This window comes from Aythya marila (assembly GCF_965140915.1).
Source record: "Aythya marila genome assembly, chromosome: 16".
Lineage (NCBI taxonomy): Eukaryota > Metazoa > Chordata > Aves > Anseriformes > Anatidae > Aythya > Aythya marila.
In genome coordinates this window covers 7,963,599-7,986,561 of record NC_139057.1, presented here as the reverse complement: position 1 = coordinate 7,986,561, position 22,963 = coordinate 7,963,599, and the positions used below count along the sequence as shown (strand labels likewise).

General features: G+C 44.5%; 1 protein-coding gene across 6 annotated transcripts in view; it reads right to left on the bottom strand.

Annotated features, from left to right (window-relative positions):
• The window catches only part of NFATC2 (nuclear factor of activated T cells 2), a 99,044-nt gene that overhangs the window by 61,307 nt on the left and 14,774 nt on the right, over positions 1-22,963 (bottom strand). For 5 of the 6 annotated variants that reach the window (XM_082773410.1, XM_082773411.1, XM_082773409.1 and 2 more), the window contains exons 2-5: positions 20,217-21,243; positions 17,848-18,016; positions 1,550-1,752; positions 14-186 (exon numbers count right to left, since the gene is read on the bottom strand). In XM_082773410.1, the coding sequence (XP_082629536.1) occupies positions 14-186; positions 1,550-1,752; positions 17,848-18,016; positions 20,217-21,243 (1,572 nt within the window). The remainder of the gene's footprint in view (positions 1-13; positions 187-1,549; positions 1,753-17,847; positions 18,017-20,216; positions 21,244-22,963) is intronic. The other variant, XM_082773408.1, reaches the window with a different exon arrangement.

The following is a 22,963-nucleotide window of genomic DNA, read 5'->3' as shown; positions in this document are numbered from 1 at the left end:
AGGAGGTACTTACAGCATTCAATGGGGTTTGATGCTGCTTGCAGAGAGATGATCCTGCCGTTGGACTCAGGGATGTGCACGCGGAAGACGAGCCGGACGCGGGTGTTCTTCCTGCCAATGTCTGTCTCGCCCTTACGCAGCTCAATGTCCGCGTTCCTCAGCTTCAAAATCCCCGCACAGTCGATGCTGCCAAACACACAAGCTATTCAGGGCAGGCACAGCCTGGTAGCAAAGAAGATTCTTCTCTGCTCCCATTCACCGCAGCCCTTCACAAAGGGAGAATGTCAGGAGAAGGACAGGGCTGAATGGCAAGAGAGGATGAGGGCTGCTGAAACCAGCATTGCTACTTAACAATACCCAGTACATACACACTGGTTAACTTCTCAGGAGCCCTGCGTAGCCTAGCAAACTTGTCTACAGCAGAGCCCAGGCAAGAAGAAGTGCCAATGTTACAGGATCTGAGTTCAGCAACAGCCCTCAGAGGGTGCAGTGAGTATTAACAGGCACTGCCAAACTGGTTTGATATCAATTTGAAAGACACCATACATTTCATATGAATTAAAATCACATTTGGTGAGGATACACCCCGAGCTGTTTCCTACACCCACACTGTTCCTCACCACTGTATATGTGCAGGGCTTTATTATTCCAGGGTTACTTGTTAGGAACAGACGATCACGTTCCATTTAGCACTTGGCTGCTTAAATTTGAGATGTGGGCTTTTATTTATTTCCTTGGGTGCAGAGGGAAGGATAAGCCTGAAGGAAAGGGAGAAATGAGGTATATATTCTGGGGAGAAAAAAAAAAAAAAAGATATACAAAGAAAGAATGTGGATTTTTCAATGAAGTAGGGGGGCTTAAAAACACAGTTGCTCTGCCAAGTTTGTCAGTATCCTCTGAAGGATGGAGATACAGCTCTTCCCTCTGCAGAGCAATCACTCTCGTGCTGCCTGGCACACATTCAAGCCCAAAGTTTCAGACTGGTGCCCACTTCATCCCTCTGCCTCCATAAAACTGGAAGAAATAATACATTAAAGATGTGCCTGTACTTGCTTTTCTGGTAAACTATTACAACAGGAGAGTGCGATTTCATGGCCAGAGCACTTGGCTGAGTTCATAAGAGATGTTTTCTATTCTGTTAACTGTTGTAAAATGTAATGTACACTTTTCATGCACTGTCTACTTACTACTCCTTGTTTCTCATTGTGTCCCTGCAGCATATGGACTTTATGGACTTGAGATTTGTGTCTCATTTTCCCTAGTGCCATACCAAGCCACTCTAACTTTGAATATGACTGGCAATTACAATGTAGTTCTTGAAGCAATTGGGGCAAATAGCAAAAATGCATACATGGTAATTCTTTGAGCAGCTTTAACCCAGGTGCTTGTAACTGTCTGTTCATACCTTTGTAAAAAGGGTCTTAAATTCATGTTTTGGAAAGGGGAGTCCTTCCAGATCAGACATCTTTATTCATTTAAGTGACTGCTTTCCATAGGAGCAGGAATTTCAACATGCCACAACTTTGCTAATAAAAATAAAAATGCTTACGTTGCTTTCATGTTGTTTTTGGGTTCCAGTGGGATCTCTAAAACTTTGGTGTTGCCAATGATTTTTTCATAGCTCGTGGTGGTGACAGTTTTTCCTGTAATGCGATGGACTTGATAGAAAGCATGGGGTTTAAGTATCCGTTCGTCTGCTGTCCCAATGAAGATCTGAAGACCCAAGGGTTTGTTCTCCATGTAACCATGAAGCTGGCAAGACATTAAAAATCTATTATCACACATGGGGGTTGCAATGCTCTCATTTCAGGAAACTAAACAGATCTACAGACATCTACACAGATATGGAGATATAGATAGATAGAACCACACATGGAGTACAGACTCTTCCCTACTCTCAGGGACAGACAACCTCTTAAGAGTACTTTCTTGTACATTGTACAAGGAAAAGCAGTTAATGGAAAATATGTAACTAATGGTTATAACACTAGATATGTCAAGAAGGAAAAAATTCCAGACAAGCTCTCCATTACCAGCAATTTGTTGGTTGTCTCCAAAATGTTTTGATAAATACCCTCAAAAGGTACATTTTTTAGTACATTTGTTTAATTTGCAGTGACTGAATCCTAAATGAGGTTCAAAAGATTTTTCCCTGTGGGGTGGATAAAGCCACAAAAGCAGAGGTGGTCCTGTGCACCTGCAGCCCTGGGCAGGGCTTCTGCTTCCCATCAGCAGGAAGCACGGCAAGAACAGAGTCCCCTGCTTACGTTCCTGCAGGTATAAATTGTACCTTCTACAGACCTTATTAAAGCTAATGGAGTAAGGGGTCTTTGAATTTGGGCCCCGTGTGACATTCAACTTGTAAACCCTGGTGTCTGTCCAGCCTAGTGTACAGTAAAATGACTTTGCCTCTTCACAGCTTATGAATCCTTCTTCAACTGCTGTAAAAAATACTTTTAAAAACCCTAAACAGGAGGTATCTAGCAATTGTGTCCGTGATTTTGAGAACTGAAATGTTAAACTATGTATAAACATTTCAGAAATTACCAATCCCTGTCACATCTCTTTCTCCAGCCTTGGCATGTGCAAGACCCAAATTCCACAGCTCTCCCATTTCCCTGTTTACCTCACAACTAATACAAGATGTCTGCCTTCACCTTCACAGCTCTGCCCTTCTCTTTGTCCTCTCATTTTCTATGCTGTTATGAACGTATTTTCCCAAACTTCCCAAATCCAGTCCTAAACACCAGCATCAGCTTCTCAAATGCTCACAGCACTGTATTTTCTGCCCATTGGCCTCTTCCCTCAGGGAAGATGTTCCCTTTCAACATCCACATCTCTACCCTACAAAGCTGTCTGCAAAATTCTTAAATAGCATTAATAGTAGATACGTTCTTTTTCTCATGAAATCACTTATGTGAGCTTGAGTCACTGCTCTTTGCAACTCATTCTTCCCTCAGGATGGTTCACCTTCAGCCACTTTTCTTGCCTTACACTAAAATACTACCTGTACAGGTAGAGATGGCCTTTTTGTTCTGTGACACAAGGAGGGCTTGGCTGACCTTAGAGGTGAGGCCCTCTATGGTTCAAAGACATTAGCAGACTCTTCTGTACCAAAAGACATGTTCCTAAACAGTATTTGCTGCAAGAGAACCAATAAAGCCAGAATTTCTCCATAGGCCAAGAGACAAGGAAATATCTTCTTCTCTATTAACATTCAAAATCACAAATCAAACCATTCTGATTTTTTCACATAACCAAAAATGAAAAACAGATATTTATCTACCACACAGCCAGTGATCTAGCTGAAAGGGAACTTTATGGTTTGAGACTCACTGAATTTGTTTTCAATTATTCTGTCCACATACAAACCTTGATGAAGCCATACAAAGCAAATAGTACTGGAAGATCACAGAAAAGGAAGATTAAGCTAATGGTATTCATGGCCAAATCTTTTTTTTTTTTTTTTTTTTCTCTTTTTTTTTTTTTTTTTAAAGTTTTTACCAGTCAGCAGGAGGTATCTCTGCACAGAAGGATTAATTCCCCCCCTGGAAGGGGACCACATGCAGCATCAATGCAATCCTGGCAGCTTTCCTTCAGTATGGCAAATGTAAAGCAACACTCACTCTTCTGAGCTATCATTATCATCTAGCACATATTTGCAAGGCACACGAAGACAGAGTCTATGCCCCAGAGATCTTGCAACCCAAGGGCCCAAACATGCAGCCTCCACTCACATGAATAACTCCATTGAAGCCGACAGGCCTTGAGAACAGGTCGTGCATGGAAGAATTACAGAACCCGTCCCTGCCCCAGACCATACACCTACAATCACACAAGTACTTCAGTAGGCTGTTAGGAGGGAAAAAAAGGATCTGAGTCTGCACCAATGTGCCAATGGGCTCTTAGGGTGAGGCTGTGGAGGAGCGGAGCTGGACTCCAAGGGCAAGGCTTGGTGTTGAAGGAGCAGCATTGCCAAGAATGATGGCCATGAGGAGATTCAGAAATGTGCTGAATAAGGTGAAAAGTTAGAGGATTAAAGCTGTCAGAGGTCACAAAGACAGATCTATCAGGAACAGACCTGAATGTACAAAATTATCCCCTGCTTACTCATGAGGAGGCCTGCTAAGCCCAGGTCCTCTGGGAGCCATACTGAAACCCAGCCTAAGCACGGTACTTTCAAAATCCAAGATTTCCAGGCCTTCAGTGAAAAGCCATTGTATCAGAAAAGGCCGTGTTGTCTTTACAAGGGGACAGGGAGAATAGAGAAGGAGCTTTTAAGTACTAAGCACAGTTATTGTCATGCCTGACGGAATAATTGTCAATCCAGCTGGGATGACGAGAGGACCCTTTGGACTGGAATAGTGGCTACAGCGACAGCAACACAGCACTCGTTCTGTCTACAAACTGGCAGAGCAAAACCCCAGAGTTATTGATGGGAGACTGGAATGGAAGAAAACAGGTAATAAATTACAAAAGAAAATTTGCCCCAAGTGAGCACAGTCAGTAGCAGCTGTAACAGAACTGGCTACGTACACAGGTTTTAAAACTGGCCAACTTTAATTGTAAGTGGTGTTTTTCCTCATGTATAGAGTGAGTTCCCAATGTAAAAACTATTCCTGGTCTTCTCATAATAAAAATGTCCGTGGTTGTGTGGCTGTGTAAATGTATACATAGTTAAAAAAGGATAGGAGCTGACTGTCTGTTCATATGGCAATGTCTGTGTCACCTGTGGGACACGGGTACAAAACACAAAGTAAAAGAACTTCTGGTCCTTCACAGAGCAAGACTTTAGATAAATTGCTTGATCAGTGGAAGAAAGTAAGGTAGTTACTTGGTAATTTATGACATGACAATGCTTTGGGATGACATCACCATAAAATCAAAATAGCATTATAAAAAGCAAATAAATGAGAAAAACACAAGGAAGCATCAAGCACCCCAATTTAAAAGTGCTCGTCTTTATCTTAATTGATTATATTTTACATTTTAAAGGGTAATAAGTAAAATTTAACTTTTAGCATACGCATTTCCATCTATCATCCATATGCTAAGAATACATCGGGATGACTTAAGAACAAAGACTGAAGATGGACAGCTCACAGAACGGCTCCAGGCACATTAAAGTCAGAGTTTTACACCCAGTTTTGCCAATAGTTCACTATATAGCTTTGGTCATGCCATATAACCTCTCTGTTTATCTGTAACAGGGCAATAGTGATGCTAACCCTTTTTCATGAGGACGGGAAGGAGTTAATATTTTGTGCTACATTTTTATACAGAGAAATTCATTGTGAGCTAGAATGGAAGAACACATTAGGGCTTTGTTTCTGATACACCTTTCCTCAAAACTGAACCAGGTGAGACTGCTACTCTCCACAAACACTCACCTCTGCTATGCTAGGCAGCTACTTTACAACTGAACCAGAAAGCCAATCTTTCCTTTGGTGGCACAAAGAAGGAGAAAAAGCAACCCTGAAAGAACCCTACAGAGAAGCAAAGACTTAAGACGTTTTTAAATAATAACTCTAACATTCATCTGTTTCTTCCTCAGTAACAACCAAGCCCCTGTAACATCTCCGTTTCCCACTCCACGCTTTTGCTCATCTCTCAGAAAGGGAGAGCCCGGCTCGCACTGCAGCGAGCTGCAACTGCCCAAGGGGAGCACCCAACACTTGGCTGCTCACTCAGGCGAAGTGGGAGATTCACCAGAGACAAGAGCAGAGGACCAGCACTGTGCCAATGTGCTTTCTTACCATCTTTCTCACTTGTTTCAATGAAGAAAAAAATATCATCTGGATTTCAGTTTTGAGAGAGTGAGAATCAAGAAAGATTTATGAATAGAGAACTCTGGAAGGAAATAATTTTGTGTATTATAAGGTGAGCTATTCACAATAAAACTCCCCCAAACTGTATACAGATCGAGCTGGAAAAAAACCAACACCTTTGAGTCACATTTGCCACAAGGGGAAAGAGAAGCCAGACATGATGTGTACCTTTCCATACTCTATTTTGGGATTTTAAGATCCTATTTCTTTCAGTTGAAAGATTTTTCTTAAACTTTACTTTTGCATAACTCTTATAATATTAACATAGCCAGACATGGGCTGGTCTGTGACCTGAGGAGATGCAAAGCACTTTGGCAGATAAACAAATAACATCATTCAGAAAACAAGGAGACTTTTCTTGTTCGGTTTGCTGCTATGATTGGGTTTCTAAACAAAATGGAAATTTGTGGCATGATCAGAATCATCAGCTCACCTCTGCATAAACAAAATTCATTCATTCTACACTTCATCCATGGATCAATAACAGTCAAATTTGGGAGAGGGGGTAGTCAACTGCCGTTTTCAGAATGGCACATATGCAATTCTGCATGCAAAACATGAGCAGATATGCCATTAGCTGCTGTGTGGGCAGTCCAGTTATCCACCCAAACACAATTCCTGTGATGGTACATGGAACCACAGCCATTAAGACCACGTGCATTAGAATGCCTTTTTTTTTTTTTCTGAACTATTTCTAAACTCATGTCTTCTTACAAACGAAGAGCCCGGCCCCACATACATAACCACTTACTGAGCAAGTTTGAAAATCAAGTCTAAATCAATCCCTGTTCCAGTGTTCAGATGAAACAAACCCTGCAGCTACAGTTTGCACAATCTCTGGCTGTGGGGATTTAAAAACACTGGTTCACCTTTGCAATACTGTGTAAATAGCAAATCTCTTTGCAGAAGCAAAGTCTGCAACACTGCTTAGCTATTTTTTCTGGTAATCGAGTGATAAATTGACAGCAGAGTCAAAAAGAAGGGTGAATTCCTTAAGATTCTGTAGGTGGTCACCAACAGATACAACATACGCACATAAAGAGGGAACTTAGTAAAACCTTTGGAATTTAGATCTTTGAATCTTGGACATATGCACTTGAATTTAAATATTACTGTAGTCTATAGAGAATTGCATTATTAGCAAGAGATAGGAAGAGCAGACGAGGAGAAGTATTCTTAAATGGGGAAGCCAAGGCACAGAGATGCAGTGATTTGCCAGGCCCCACAGGGGATTAGCACAGTGAGAAATCAGAGGTCCTGTCCCTGCTGTGCTCTGCTTCACTGCAGGGGTTACCAAGCCCTTTCTACCGTGAGCACTGATTGTGCTAACACCCTTCACCGGCTGTACAACCTTGTTTTCTGCTATTATTGCTAGTTTCTGCATTTCCCTTTTTAATTGACAGGTTTCAGAGCCAAATTTTCTTGAGAATTTCTAGCTCAGTGTTGCACACCTGCAAGCTAGGTATCTGGTCTGCATGCAAACAGGAATGAACTTTGTGAGACAACAGCAGGAGCATCTGCAAGTCTTAAATGCACCTTTGGAGAGCCCCAGTGAGAACCTGCGTGATGCAGTCTGTGTGCTACAGACTCTGATCGCCTTCGAGAGCAGAATGGAATAATTTGTTTCCCATCCAACCCAGCAGAGCTTTGCTTGTCAGGAATTGAGGTCTTTTTCCCCTGTGGGGTATAAAGCTGCATCTTTAAAGCTGATTGTGAACATCTTCCTGTCTAGACAACACAAGCTACTGCCAAAAGGAGAGTATAAAATTGGGGAATGAATTCACTAGCCTTGGTGTTTTTATTTGCTTGAAACTAATCAGCCCTCCTGCTTGTTTCGCCTCACCGTAACAAGATGCTTGGTCTATTAACTGCTGCATATTACTTGCTATCTCCCCATGGAAGTCATTTCAGCTTCCCTCTGAATGGGGTGTGCATGTGTGTGGTCAGCTTTGAAAATAACGCCGTGGTGATTCAGAGAGATGGTCATCAGCCGTTGGTGAAAAGTGGGAAAACAGAGCTCGACTGGCAACGTTTAATTAGAAGCAAATACAAAGCCGCGTGAGAAATCGCTTCCTCCTACTGCTTCCCTTTTCCTGCTGTATAGGAGGAGATAAGAAAGCACTTACAGGCTCGCCCCTTGGCGCACAAGGAGCAGCATGAGGTCTCGGCGCCGGCTGCGGGAGGAAGGAGCCCCCACTCCCAACTCCCACCTTCCTCCTGAAGCAGCCAGACTGCAGAGCTAAGCCTGCGCCTCAAGGGATTTGACACCACAAATTATTCCCCTGCCCAGACTCTTCATCAGCCCCAATGCTGTTTTCCATGCCAGCAAGCGTTGTAGGACAACCCGCAGCAGAGCGGAGGAAGATGTGCTTGTCTCAGTAGCCCCTGCTTGCCACAGCATTTCTGCGGTGCCTCTTCAGTCAGTTTCCTGGTGGAAGGAACTCTGTGTTTTGGATTTGATCATTAATTCCTATCATTAGTACTTTTTGGCTGCAACAAGTTCAAGGATTTTTTGGGGGGTCTTTATTCAACAGCACTCCGAGATGGAAAATTATATTGTCTCGGGGAGAGTGGCATATCAATAGCTGTCAGTAATTAACACAAAGACCTCATCCAGACACTGCAGCATGTAGTGGCTTGCCTGCCTGCTTTCGTTCGAGCTGACATTGAGCAATAAAGTTGAAACTTGTCACATGTTTTTGTTCAATTTGATGTACTTGGGACATAGCAAGAGAACGCAAACCAGAAGGAAATCCCTGCCTCGGTTCTTTTTACTCCTCACTGAAGCAGTCTAAAAAGGCCTCAGAAGATAATCCTTTGAACATCTGATTCTGCTAAATGATGAGTTTTTATTATATTTGATTTTAAATGTTCCTTATTTTGGTGACAATTTTGTCAGAATTCCAAGGACTGAATCTCATTTATGCTGCTGTTCCTTACAGTAAATGACAACCAGGCTCCCAGCGCCTAACTGGGCGTTCTGCTTCCACCAGGGGTTAAAACAGCAGCCTGGGGCAGAGAAGGCAGGTCTCAGGAAAAAGCAATTAAGGCTCAAAGCAGACTTTGGTTCCCAATCGTCTTGACACTGACCACACTTTGCAACATGGGCAAGCTTTTGCCTCTTTATACCTCAATTTCCCTATGTCTACAAAGAGCTGCTTGTTTTCAAGGTGCTTTGACTTTCATGGCTTAAAGTTTAAAAAAAAAAAAAAATAGGCACTATCCATCTGACTGCATCTCACTGATATGCAGACTGGGAAGGTAGGATTTTTATATCTGAGTGAAAATGATTTTTTTTTCATACTAAGAAAACCACCTGCGTAGTTAGTCAGCTTCCACGCACACTCAAGACAAAAGATTTCAACTTCCCCGAGCAAGAAAGAACTCTGCCACAAGCAAAGCAGAGGGTGCAAATTTGCTGATTTCACCAGAATTGCATTGCCACCTCCCAGCACAGAGCTCTGCCACCAGCTAGCCACGGCATTCCCTGCCAGCTCAAGTAGGCTTGGTGGGGACCGGCCTCAACCAGGTTGGAGCAGAACGAAGGTGGCAAGCAGAGATGTTTTTCTGTCACCTAACCCTGCAGCTTCCCCTCCCACAGTTATTTCACCCTTCCTGGCACAGTACACAGTCCCAGGTAGAGCAGGCTGTGCAACCAAGAGGTGGCGCAAAGCTTGAGAGCAACCAAGATAAGGGGAGAAATGGGACAGAGGCAGCAGCAAGAGCATCCTGGAATCTGCTGGAAGCCTCAAGGTTTCAACAGTTGTTTCAGAAAGAAATAGAGAAACCCTAGAAAATTGTCACCAAGAAGCTCCAGGAGGAGCCCAGCCCCTTCCCCCCATAAGCCATAAGCCCAGTGACATGACTCTCCCTTGAGACACAGACACCCACATGCAGGTCCTCGCTCGGACCAAGGCACTTTCTATTAAATAAGAATGGGTCTTGAGAGAAGGAAAGGGGAACTGGAGGCTTTGCTGCATGGTGCAGCCCTTGCATAGAGTGCCCAGATGTGAGTTTAGAGGATGCTGGCTGCTCTGCATGAACAACTTCTGCAGATACTTGAGCGCGCCCTGAACAGGATGAGTTCTGTAGGCGTTACTGCTGTACGTGTCCACATTCCTGGCAAACAGCCACAAATTCAGCCTCTGGTTTGCTGCACACTGACTCCTGCATGTGCAGTCTGTCAGTTAAAGCACACATGAAAGAGTAGCCTAAATCTTAGATCTGCCTAATCCAGACAAGGAATAACTGAGGCTGCCTGCATCTCACAGGCATCCTCAGACTTGGCTGGTATACTTGCCTTCCCCTCACCTCTGCCAAAATTACTTTCCATCAAAGCAATGCATTTTGACTTGGGCTCCATTTTTGTTTTGAGACAAAAAGTTACAATGAGAACCATTCAGTCATCTCTAACACAAGACACATGGTAAGATCCAGCTGCTCCCTTGAGGTACATGGTTCTCTGGTCACCTGCATCTCTGCACCCCAATTGCAGTCGCTCAGCACATAACCTCTTTGTGAGGGACAGCATCCCTCTCACAGGGGCACGCAGACCCAGCTTAGCAACTTCAAGCAACAGAGGATGCAGCTTAAGTCCAGGTAAATTCTCCCAGCAGCTAATTATCCTTACTGTTGTCCAGCAGTTCTCCTCTTGCATTAATGATAGAGAAGGCATATGAGCCAGCTCTTCCTCTTATCTCTGTTTATTAGGTATCACATTTAATATTCCCTATTATTCAGTCCAGTCCCACATCTTAACAAAAGCCACTTTCAGGCTCAATCATGTTTTCCTACACTACTTCCGATCTACGTAGTAATTTAATTTCCTCAGCGGTTCCAGCGAAGCCTCAGATAGACAGATCCGAAGGTACAGCTACGTTACCAGGACAGTGTGTGGGGTACCGACTCATCTCCCCGTGCATTTGACAGGATATTAGTTTTAAAGACAATTTCTCAGGTATTCCTAAAACCAAGGTCTACGCTTTCAGACTGCACATCGATCCCTGCAATAGCACATGTAAACACAGTAAATGTACCCACGAACCAACAGCTCAGAGCTCTAAAGGCACATGCAATCAATCACCACAGTTGTGCAAACAAGCCCGGTAATCCTGCAGGTTAATTAGGCATGATACATGCAGACAATTTGTCACATGCTGTTCTCGAGTTGGGGGCAGAATCCCTGCAAGGTCCAAAAGCAGCGAGGAGCCAGCACGAGGCTCCCACTCGCTACAAAAAGGAAGTAAAGGCAACGGGATCAGTGCAGAGACATGGCACAGCACAAGCCAGCTTAGCTGCACATGTCCAGGGCAGCTTGCAGAGGCCAAACACTACGGAAGTGCAAACACCCCCCTTCATCCTGGACCTCTGACTTCCCCTTCACTGAACAGGAGGATGGGCAGAGAAAGAGAAACCCAACCACCCCTGTGTCCCCAGCAGTAAATCATCTGGGCAGGCGAGTTTTCATTTCATCAGGAACACATCTCTAATCCAGCCCCGCTTGTGAGAGTGTGAATTACGATATCAAGCTGTGATTTGGTTTTGAGTTTCCATCAAAGGTTCTGGTTTCACTAATAAGCAAAAGAATTAGTTGAATGTTGGAAGTCACACACACTTACAACTCAGGCCCCCATGGGAAGCCTAGCCTAGAAAACAAAGTCGTCTTTGACTTGGAAACCACAAGAAAACACATACGGCAAAATTCAAATATAAAAGGAAAGTGAACATACATTTGCTATTGCAAAGCAGCTCCCGTGTGTTCCAATAACAACTCCACAATTACAGCTTCTTTTTCATAATAAACAATAATAATAAAGAGAGAGCGAGGCAGTGAAAGGCACCACAGTTTTAAAAGTTAAAACCCGGGGGGAGGAGGGGTGGGCTGTGCTGACCGGGACCCTCCCCCTCCGTACCCTCCCTGCTGCCTCCCTGCCTGAAGGACCAGAAGCAAGCAGGAGCCCAGCACGCGTGGCACAGCACCGGCTGTGACGGGTCCCTGCGCTGCCTCTGTCCCAGCTTTGTTGCTTTGTAGACCTGGGCTATATTTGGATGCTGTACCAAGTTCAACATTTGGGTAACACATTTTATTTTTACCATTACAATCAAGCCCATAAAGGAGGTGTAATTATGGCAGTGGGATGATAGCTCATACCAGGATTACCTCCCCATGCTTGGCCTCTGAAACGAGGCCCACAGGGGACATCCATTTCCCCACAGCTGAGGGCTGTCCTGTGCCCAGCGTGCCCACTGCTGCACTGCTGGAGGTCACTGCTCCCAAACCTCCGTCAGAGGAACTCTCAGCCTCCGACATCGTGTGCCAGGAACAGAGGAGACCGAGGACCTCGCTGGTGTCCTAGACATCTGTGCTGGCAGGGCTCTTGTTAAATAAATACAGCTCCCGGGTGATTTGAGGATATTGGCAGGGGCTGAAGCCTCAGAGCGCTTGAGATTTCTCCCCGCCCCGCTCTGAGGAGGAAGTGGGGGAAGGAGGTGCCCCCGAAGCTCTGACCTGGAGGACAGATCTCCTCCCGTCTCTCGGCCTCGTTGCTCAGCTTAACCCGTCACGTTTGACTCAACACCGACCCCAGGACTTCACAGCAGTGGAAGCGCTCGCAGGGAGCTTGCTGCCCTGCCCAGAGGGGCCGAGGGCTCCAGAGGAGGCAGGAGAAAGCTGCATGGGGTGTGTGTATGAAGCCGCCGAGCCCTGCGGCGGAGCTGGGCCCAAGCGCGGGGCTGCCACTTCCTGGGGAAGCGCCCAAACCGCTGCGATGCGACTTCAAGGCGGGAGCACGGCCCCAGCACCACTCGGCCACGGCTGCTGACTGCAAAGGGCCCAGCTCTGCTCTCCCCAAACACCGAGCAGGCCCCAGTCCCAGCCCGCTGGCTGCTCCGGGCTGTGTGCCTCTGGAAATGGGGGCCCGAGAGGCAAGCGTTTTTGCAAATCGGCTGCTTTGCAAATTGGTTGTGCTGAATCGATTCAGTTATCTGACACAAGCAGCGGAAAACGACAGGTTTGTAGATGAAAAAGTGAGTTAATAATGCATTGAGAGTGCGAGAGTAAGTGAGAGATGCAAATAAGTTACCGGTTACCTCTGTGCTTGTTTTCATTCAGAAGGCTTTGAGCCTTTTGTAAAGATAAATTAGAGAAGCAATACATCAGGGAAGGCTTCACTAAGATGGCAATAAAAAACAAAATACCAGAGTTAGGCATGCTTCTTTGAGAAAATTACTACAAATTGCTGTGCAAAACACCAGCTTCCCCAGGGACTGTTTACAGCAAGACAAGTCCAAAACACACAGGCACTTGGGGGAAAAAATTAGAAACAAAGGGTTAATTAAAAAAATCTTATTTACCTCTCTGACCCCCAAGACTTAGCTGAGTTCTCAGATTATCAACAAAATACTTTGACATCTCTATAGGCCATGGCAGATACACAACTGAAATTGCTGCCCTGTGCCACTGCTCTCAATTATACGCAGCAGTAAATCACACATTTATCAGCACTGATCAACTGCAAGGACCCTGAGTACTTCAGAATGTGGGAAAATAATTATGTGAAATGGGACTGTGCCTTTTATACACATGGACTGCAACACATGTAAATGCAACCATTTCTAACAAAGCAAGTACAGATCCAGAGGATGTGCACAATTATTTGCATAAATCAACTGCTCATCTTCCTTCAAAACTTGTCCTTCCTTCAAGGCAAGTGAAAGGGAAAGGAAAAGGGCTCCACTTACAACTCCCTGAAATATCTATTTCACTATGGTGTGAAACCTAATTTCTATCTTGAAAAAAGTCTGCTTCCATGCAAAGCAACAGGATAAAAACAGAACCACCAAGCTTTCCAAATATATTCAAAACAATACTTTTATGGCTTTTAAGGGACCAGAGGCTCTGCTCAATGGGGTGAAGTTCATTCATATCCAGCCTTTGCTACTGAAAAGGTCTTTCCTTTTCAACACCATCTTAAACAGTTCAAATACAGGAGAACCTTTGCTGAAGAACCTAACATCTGTCTCCCTGAAACAGAGAGGTTTTTACTGTGACATTTTCCTGCATGCAGTAGAAACACACCTATGCCAGCATCCAGGGTTACTCAAGCGTTACCACATGCCCTGCTTCCTCTTGAAAACAGGATAGCAAGAAATGCCAACGTCATCAAACTTTTGATTTCTTCAAAGAGGTGGGAGTACCTATAATGCTGGGAGAAACCTCATGAAATTATCTAGTTTATGTCTCCTGTCCCATGCAGAATTCAAATATATCCATGTACTTCCTACTAGATTTTTGCTTAAAAGCATGCAAAGAAGGAGACTGTACTCCTCTGAGCAGGCAGCACTACTGCGGGGTGAACTGGGACCGAGCTAGGTTTGTTTTTGCATTGCCACCTCAATCCCTATCACATCCATAAATTCTTTACGCAGAAGCAGCCTCTACCTAGTGAACAGCCTCTTTCAGAGTCTTGATGTGAGCAGCTGATCCTCAACTTCAATGAAAAGGAGTTGAGAAGGAAGAAAACAATCATGTCTACCCCCCTCTGCTATTTCAGCAACTGGATGGCCCTGCAAGAAGGTAACTGCGTGCAAATTTCAGAAAGGAAATCCCGAGTAGCAAGGACAAAGCTGTTTTCAGTGATGTGCCAGTGTGTGTCCACCAGATGTCTAAATGTTCGCATTCAACTAACATCTCTAAAATACAAGCTTAAGTTTCTCTGTAGTTAATAGCAAACTGTAGTTTCCCCCAAAGAGCAATTCAGAACACCTAAACTGGAAGCCTACACTTCTCCTTGTCTCTAGAAGGTCTCTGAAGTTAGACGGTGTGAACATTGCATGGGATGAATGGCTTCTTTCTTCCTTCCCCAGGTAAACAAAGTAAATGGCCTCTTCCGTATGGCCCAGCTAACCAGACATTTTGACTAATCAGACACTTCTCCTGCCAAACTTGGAGTGCACAACTTGGTGCAGAGCACAAACTCTCGGGGCTAGACACGTGAAAAAGAGGAAGCAGCATCAGAAAGATAAACCACAAGATAAGGCCTAGAGGATATGAGATCTGCTGGTCTGTAGCTTCAGCACACCCAAAAGAAGAAACTTGCATGCAAAATGCAGTTTTCAAAAAATAAATATTGCAGACTAACATCGTACTGGAAAAACTAGCCAACATTTCTTCCTCCGGAAGGCTCAGCTGGATAGTCACATTAAGGGTTAATTTAATGGGAAATCAGAAAAGTCATGAAAAAAATTAAGTCATTATGTTTTAGAAAAGGTAATCAAATCAAGTGGTCTATTGAAAGTGGTTCTAAAACACTGTAACATGAATGAGATGTTCAGCCTCAGTATAAATCCCACCACTTTGGTGGGGTTCTCACACTTGGGCCAAGTTTGGCTTCTCAGTGTTTAAGTCCAAATGCTTAAGAGGCAGCACTGGATTCAAGAAAGTTGGCATGGAGGGGTATCTAGTGCTCAAAAGAAAACTAAACAAACAAAAAACACAAACCAAACCAAACCAAAAAAAAAGGTGGTTGGTGTGCTCATGTCTGACATTTTGAGAGTGCAGCAAGTCCCCAGTGTAAGGTCTGCCGCCTGCAGAACTGCAGCCCCGTCATCCCTGTGTAAACATTGCCATTCCTGCTCTGGGGCTGAAAACAGATACAACTTGTTGAAAAGTAATGTAATTCACTTTCCTTGCAACCAGTTGCCTCTAACTCAAGCACGCTTTCCTCAGCTTTAAAAATCTCTCCTGTTTCATTTTGTCTGTTGCTGTACTGTTGGAATCTGACAGGAACACAAAAGTTAAAATGCGCTGAGGGGAAAGAAGAAGAGAAGCTTGAAGCCAAATAACTTATGACATGAAAGCTTTGGATTTTACTAGCCTTCATGAGTTTCAGATGTCATAAACCATACAGGTGCAACTATCTCATTGCTCATAGTACCCACATGATCTCTGTTACGTTAAAGTGAACACAAATCCAACAAATACTTCCAGGTTTATAATAAACCTTCATAAAGAAACTGTCCATATTCCCCCCACATGCAGGCACAGCTGTGCAGAGGCACATCTGCTTGGGAGACTTTAACAAGGATCTTTGTATTTACGGTTTAAGATCTTTAAGCTGGATGGCAAATTGTGATAAAACTAGGAATATCAGCTCCTACCTCCAACAGAAAACATAAATCCCTTTTTGATGGACATTGATTACAGGAAGGAAACAAAACACTTATTTCCCCATGTGACAAGATACTCATTCACTGTAATAAACATCCGTTTGATAGGAACACATTGGGAAGGTAAATTATGTTATATGTGAGCAAACTGAGAAATGAGAAAGTGCTGATTGGACATACAGTTCATGTTCCCAACACACTGTGGTGGGTTTGTCAGATTTATGGACTAAAAAAACTGCATATATTAAGTTACGGCAAATGTGATTACTATTTATTATCCTGCACCCTTTACTCAAGTATCCAGTCCATATATGCAAGTCCAGCTCAACAGAAATAAACAAATTCATTGATTTAACAATTAATGGCTTGATTTTAAAAGGGGATGAGCCTGCAGTGTAATATTTAACCTTTGAAGTTAAACACAAATCAAACCAGTGAAATTACTGGTATTGACCACACGCTTAAAACTGAGCATAAACTTCAGCATTTTCCTTTCTCAGGCTTCCCATAGAAAGTCATGAGTGTGATAGGAACATCTGTAGGATGCACCCTGACTTTGCTTATTGAAAGCTGTAGCTGATCCAGACAGTTGCTATACATCATTACCAGCAATATTACCAGCAATATCACATTAACACCTTGCAACCCTGGCCAAAAGCTTGGCTTTCCTTCCGGAATGGCACTGTCTGAAATTAGGAGGAAATGAGTAAAAAACCTGATGTGGCCCCAAAGGGCTACCGTTAGGCTACTCAGCCATTGTTGTACCTAGGACTTTGCATGGTGAAGGAAAAGCCCCTTTACCCTCTTCAGCAGAATAATGAATCAGCTCAGAGGGCCAAATTTTGTCACTTCCAGCCTGTCAGCTTGCATTCTGTTCACTGATTTCAGTAGCGAGAGTTCCCTTCTCACAAGCATAGCTAGGACCAGAACTGAACTTCTAGTAGCAGTATAGGTGATACCTCAGAAAGATAAAATTTTGTTTCTATACTGACATCAGCCCAATTCAGGAGGGAGTTCCTGCTTAAACTCATTCACCCTTTCTCTGTAGAGTTACAGTCAGTAAACACATCCTCTCTGCAGTCACAGCCTTATAGAGGCCAAACTTTTTCTTGAACTCATCCCCACTGCTACATCGTTTGTTGCCCTCCTACCTCCTTATCGCATGACAGCTACAGATAGTGCAATTTCCTATTGGTGACACACATCCAGGACAAAAAGAAGGCAGCGTTACCACAGAGGATGAGCAGAACAGCATGCAAGGTGGGACACAACATCAGCAAGTGACATAAAAACAGGAAAGGATTGAAATGGATGTGCTGAGTGCTTGGATCCCACACAGGTCAAGTTCTCTGACCTACATTTAAATGGGAAGGCCCTACAGCCAGAGGGCAGCTTTGCCTTCCTTTAAACTTCAAGGGAACTTGTATGAGTCTCATACAAATTGATTGTATGGACTGGAGAGGAGCTGAAGTTCGATACAGCCAGGAATACCAATAGCACCTCCCTGCTGCAGGGAGGGAAGAGTCTGTTCTCAAGATAAAAAGGGTTCAGGTGGAATACAGGGACACTGGAATACCGGACACCTTATGACAGAGCTGGGTCACAGGACTTTTAACATCTATCCCAGAAAAGATAGCAAATACTTTTGCTCAGTTTCTGAGCTTTCACAAGCCAATCCAAACCAACTTTCCAAACTTCTAGAAATTTATCACCATTCCACTTCAGACATTTTATGCACGCCTACTACTACAAACACATGCTCCCTGTTTCAGGGGAAAAGCCCCTAGCAAGACATTCAAAAATAAAGCCAGCCCCATTTTTTTCTCCATGCAGGTAATCTCCAGACCCTTACCTGGACGACAGGATGGCCTCCGGTTGGTGCCTTGACTGCCCCTCGGCTCCCCTCCGTCTCATAGTGCGCACGGTGGTGAGGCTTGGGCTGGACTTCGATCCGCAGCTCGTAGGAGCCAGACTGGCTGGAGAGAGGCCACTCGAGGGGTGGGAGCGACTGGACGGGCAAACTGGGCAGAGAGAGACCAGACAAGCTGAAGCCTTTCAGCACTTTATTTCCCAAAGCCCTGAGCTGTTTGTCCTCCAAGAACCCCACTGGGCTGCTCCTGCTGACACACTCGGGAGTTTGTTATTAATTTCAGTGACCGCATGCTGTCCTGCTCATGCTTGATTACAAACCTAGATGGAATTCAGGACAAACACAGTAATTTCTGTGGGCCCATCTCCTGGCAGAAGCATGACACCTCCATGATCTTAAATAGAGATATCTGTAGCAGTTGCATTATTTCAAAGATCCCCCTCTTTTACCTAACTTTGATGAGTGCCTTGAGTTTTGAACATGGGTAGTGTACATTGAAAAATTATCTCCATTTGCCATTACTTGCCAGTTGTGTAAGTTAGTAACACTGTATGATTTTCACAATTAATAAGATGCAGAAGAATAAAGTGCAAAATAGTCTTTCCTGATAATAGTTCTCCTGTTATCAAAATGCACAAGAGCTTACCACATGAGATCAATACAATCAAACATACAATTTGAGCTTGCACTGCATTTTAACTGCATGAAGTTCAACTGCATGAAGGTCAACTGCATGAAGGTCAACAAGGCCAAGTGCCAGGTCCTGCACCTGGGGCGCAATAACCCCAAGCAGAGCTAGAGGCTGGGAGATGAGTGGTTGGAGAGCTGCCAGGCAGAGAAGGACCTGGGAGTGATGGTGGATAGTCGGCTGAATATGAGCCAGCAGTGTGCTCAGGTGGCCAAGAAGGCCAACGGCATCCTGGCTTTTATCAGGAACAGTGTGGCCAGCAGGGCTAGGGAGGTGATCGTCCCCCTGTACTCAGCTCTGGTGAGGCCGCACCTCGAGTACTGTGTTCAGTTTTGGGCCCCTCGCTACAAGAAGGACATCGAGGTGCTTGAGCGGGTGCAGAGAAGGGCGACAAAGCTGGTGAGGGGCCTGGAGAACAAGTCCTACGAGGAGCGGCTGAGGGAGCTGGGCTTGTTCAGCCTGGAGAAGAGGAGGCTCAGGGGCGACCTTATCGCTCTTTTTAGGTACCTCAAGGGAGGCTGTAGCGAGGTGGGGGTTGGCCTGTTCTCCCACGTGCCTGGTGACAGGACGAGGGGGAATGGGCTTAAGTTGAGCCAGGGGAGTTTTAGGTTAGATGTTAGGAAGAACTTCTTCACTGAAAGGGTTGTGAGGCACTGGAACAGGCTGCCCAGGGAAGTGGTGGAGTCACCATCCCTGGAGGTCTTTAAAAGACGTTTAGATGTAGAGCTTAGGGAAATGGTTTAGTGGGGACTGTTAGCGTTAGGTCAGAGGTTGGACTCGATGACCTTGAGGTCTCTTCCAACCTAGAAAATTCTGTGATTCTGTTAACCAACTCCAACTTTGTGAGTATAAACTGCTGCCAGGACTGATCTAACAAGTCACAGAAAGACACAATCTATGTGACTTCTTCTTCCTCTTGCAATTTGTGTTTCCCACGTTCGGAGCAGTACGGGGTAAACCCAGCATGGGGACAACCATGCTGACACGAGGGATGGCACAGCTGACAGGATCCCAGATGCGACTCAAAGTGGAGTAACAAATTTGGAAATTGCCATTCTGGCCGACACACAACAAACAGGGTCCAAACTGATGCCCTGCTGGGTGCTGCCAGTGCCAGATAACAGAGGGAATTGATGAGAGACATGCAAGTGACTGAGATTTTGGTTAGACGACAAATTAATTAACAAACACCAAGTCACTTGGAGTGGAATGAGTGTTCGGTCTGACTTGGAGCAGCATGCTCCATTCTGACTTGGGAAATATTTGAAGTATTTTTTATCCTTGATGGAAATTTGTAAGCAAGACATTTGCGGAATTTAGAAAAGCAACCGAACCATTCTCTTTAAAAGTAGCTGGATGGAATTAGAACATTTAACCTTTGTCAAAGGCTGTTTGGAATCTGCTCTTTATACAAAGTTTGGCAAACTGATATGAATTTTTTGCGTGACGTGGTACCAATGAAACACTTCGGCGATGTTTCTTCCAAACCCAGACCACTCACCTCACAGAGGGATTGGGCTCACATGAACCAGGGCTGTCCCCACGCACTTAGCTTTGCTCTGCAGCAGGATCTGGCCCAGGGGAACGCTCCTTAGGGATCCTCATGCACAAGATAGGACATCATACCATGAGAAAATACCCAACCACAAGAAGCATTACATACCTGCAGATAGGAATTGCTGGCATCAGTTGTTTTGTCCAGGATGGAGGAACCAACAAAATCGATTCTGGGGCTGAGTTTCTCCTGTCCTCCTGCTCGCAAGGCCCGTGGAAGTCAACAGTCTGAAAGACGTGACATGGAATGCTGTTTTTGTGGGAAGGCATGGACGAAGGGTCAGGGCTGGTTTTCCAAATTTTCGTGGGAACACCACAGGAAGGATCTGTAGGGAGGGTGTTCATAGCATCCATGGAAATAGAAGCGGTGGGCAACTGCGTGTAAGTAACTGAAGAGCTGTCTTCCCTCAGTGGGATGCGAGGAGATGATTGTGGAGATGGGGTCCTTGACTGTCGTGGAGAAGTGGAAGGCAGCTGAGTATTGTAGAGCTCAGTGCAAGAGTACCTCCGTTTTGCACCTGGTGACGAAGACCTTGAGTTGGGACGGGGTGATGGTGAATGTTGTCCCAAGCAGGTTTCCTCCGTGATGCTTGTTCGTGGTGACATTATTGGAGAGGTTCTAGGAGAATAATGAGTATGGATGTTTTGAAACTGCGGACAAAGGTCATCACTAGGACCATTATTTGGTGAAACACATGGTGATGTGCAAGGAGATAAATTTGTCTCTGAAATGAAACTTGCAGAGGAGCCGCTACTAGCTGGGCTCAAACACAGTGGTTCTCTGTAGCCCTCAAAGCCAGGGACAGGCAGGGTAACCCTCGGGCTAGCAGTAGCTGAGTTTGGCTGATGTTCTACCAAAAGAACATCTGTGTCTCTGCTGCGGTAGGGACCCCCTGAATGAATCAGTTCAGGATATGGAGTAATTTCAATCCTAGGGCTCGGAGCAGAGGCCCCTGCAGCGTTGGCAGGGTTTGTAGGTGTTGTCCCTATGCTATCTGGCTGTCCATATCTGCCCATGGGATCTGCAGAAAGGCTAGAAAAAGGCAGGGGGCATGGCTTGAGGCCACAGTCCAAGACATCATGAGCGTATGCAACTCCAGAGGGTGGGCTGTTGGTTTTATGTGGAGTCGGTTCTTCTGGAAAAAGAAGGGTCTCTTTAAGGCTATAAATATTATTACAGAAGCTGAGCAATCATGGATTAAAATATGCATATTTATAAACTGATTGTGATCTGATATTAGGTAAATATTTGTTTAATTATTTTAACTGCAATTAATGCTTGTGAAAAGTACTGGATTAACAGCCAGGGAAGCTCAAGTGCTCAGAGCAGATGCAGCATGGACAGAAGCACTGCAAACTCCTCCACACTGCCCTGTTGGGCTCCCACTACCTGAGCTAGAGGGGTCACCTGGAAGGGTAGGCAGCACATCAGCCTCTCTGCCCATTTAGACACGGGCCTTCCTATTCATTTTGCCAACTCCATCCATTAGCATCAACTGAAATGTTGTGATGCCAGTCAATTTTTGTCAGCTACAAGCTGGAGTGAGACCATCACATCATGAAACCACTTTCAAATAGATCTATATAAAACCAAAAGGTTAAGGAACAGCTTTTGGTGAAAAGTAAAGCCCAGCCAAAAAAGGTTTCATGAAACCAATGCTGAGTTCAAGCTCAGCATTATAAAGTCAATTCTGTGTGAAGATTTGTTTGGCTCCATACCACATCAACAAGTCTTAGTAACAGGTTTCACATAAAAAAGCACCAGATGATCAGAAAACACATTCACAAAGGTTTGTTAAAAAAGAAAGATATAGAAAGAATCCAATCCCATTTTTACAGGCAATCACTTTCTAATTCAGCTCAGAGGAGGATTATAAAGTACAGAAAAACACGTAAGTGTTCAGTGGAACCCTCACTGCTGGTACAGAAATTCTCAATTCTTAGAGATTCTCCATTTCGCAAACTGTCCCCAGACTGCAGAGCATAGGGATGCTTCTAGGCCAGAGCAGGATTCCCACCAGCATTGCTGAGCCCAGCTCAGATCTCATCCCAGCACCCCATCGGGTGCTTAATACCAGGGGCATCTGAGAGCAAGTCATGCCAGGTATCCCTGGGACAGACTCCTCGATGAACATCAGCTCCAGTAGTTTCCCTAGCCTGGGAGCTGAATAATACTTGTCATTACACAAGAACATGCAGGATATCACCAGGAATTTTATGGTTTTAAAGACTTTAATGTATCCAGCAGGAAATATTTGAAACAGCACGATTTGAGATTAATTTGCTTTATCTGTTCACCCTTGGGCACAGATCAGTATGTGTCACAGTCAAAGAGCTTTTTGGTTCCAACATTTTCTCTAAGTCCTACATAAGACAGCATTTCCTCTGAGCAATACCATTGTACATAAAGCCAGGTAGGAGCCAACCGTACTTTTTGCAAGAGCAGCAAAAGGCCGTAGCGAAATTTCTACACAGAGACTATCATTCAATTTCAGGGGTTTTCTGGTATCTTTCAGTTTTAAATCCCTCAGTGTGAAAGCAAAATCCACCACAGATTGGTCTGTAGTGAGAAGTTCAAAGCCATCTTTACTTTTTGATTATGAACCTGTTTTTCTCCTCCAAAGTGGCAGCATTTCCCTAGTCATTAGCTCCATTAGGGATTTTTTCTTAAAATTAACTCAGCTTTAAGATTGTGTAAATGAAGACAGAGTCTCAGCATGGACTGCTACTACTACTTTTTGTGCTGAAAGTTTTGCAAAACCTGGAGAAAACTCCACTTAAAGAAAAATTTAGCAGGAAATGCTGAACTTTAGTGTTTATTGGACAACACCAGCCTGCCAACCAAACAAACCAACA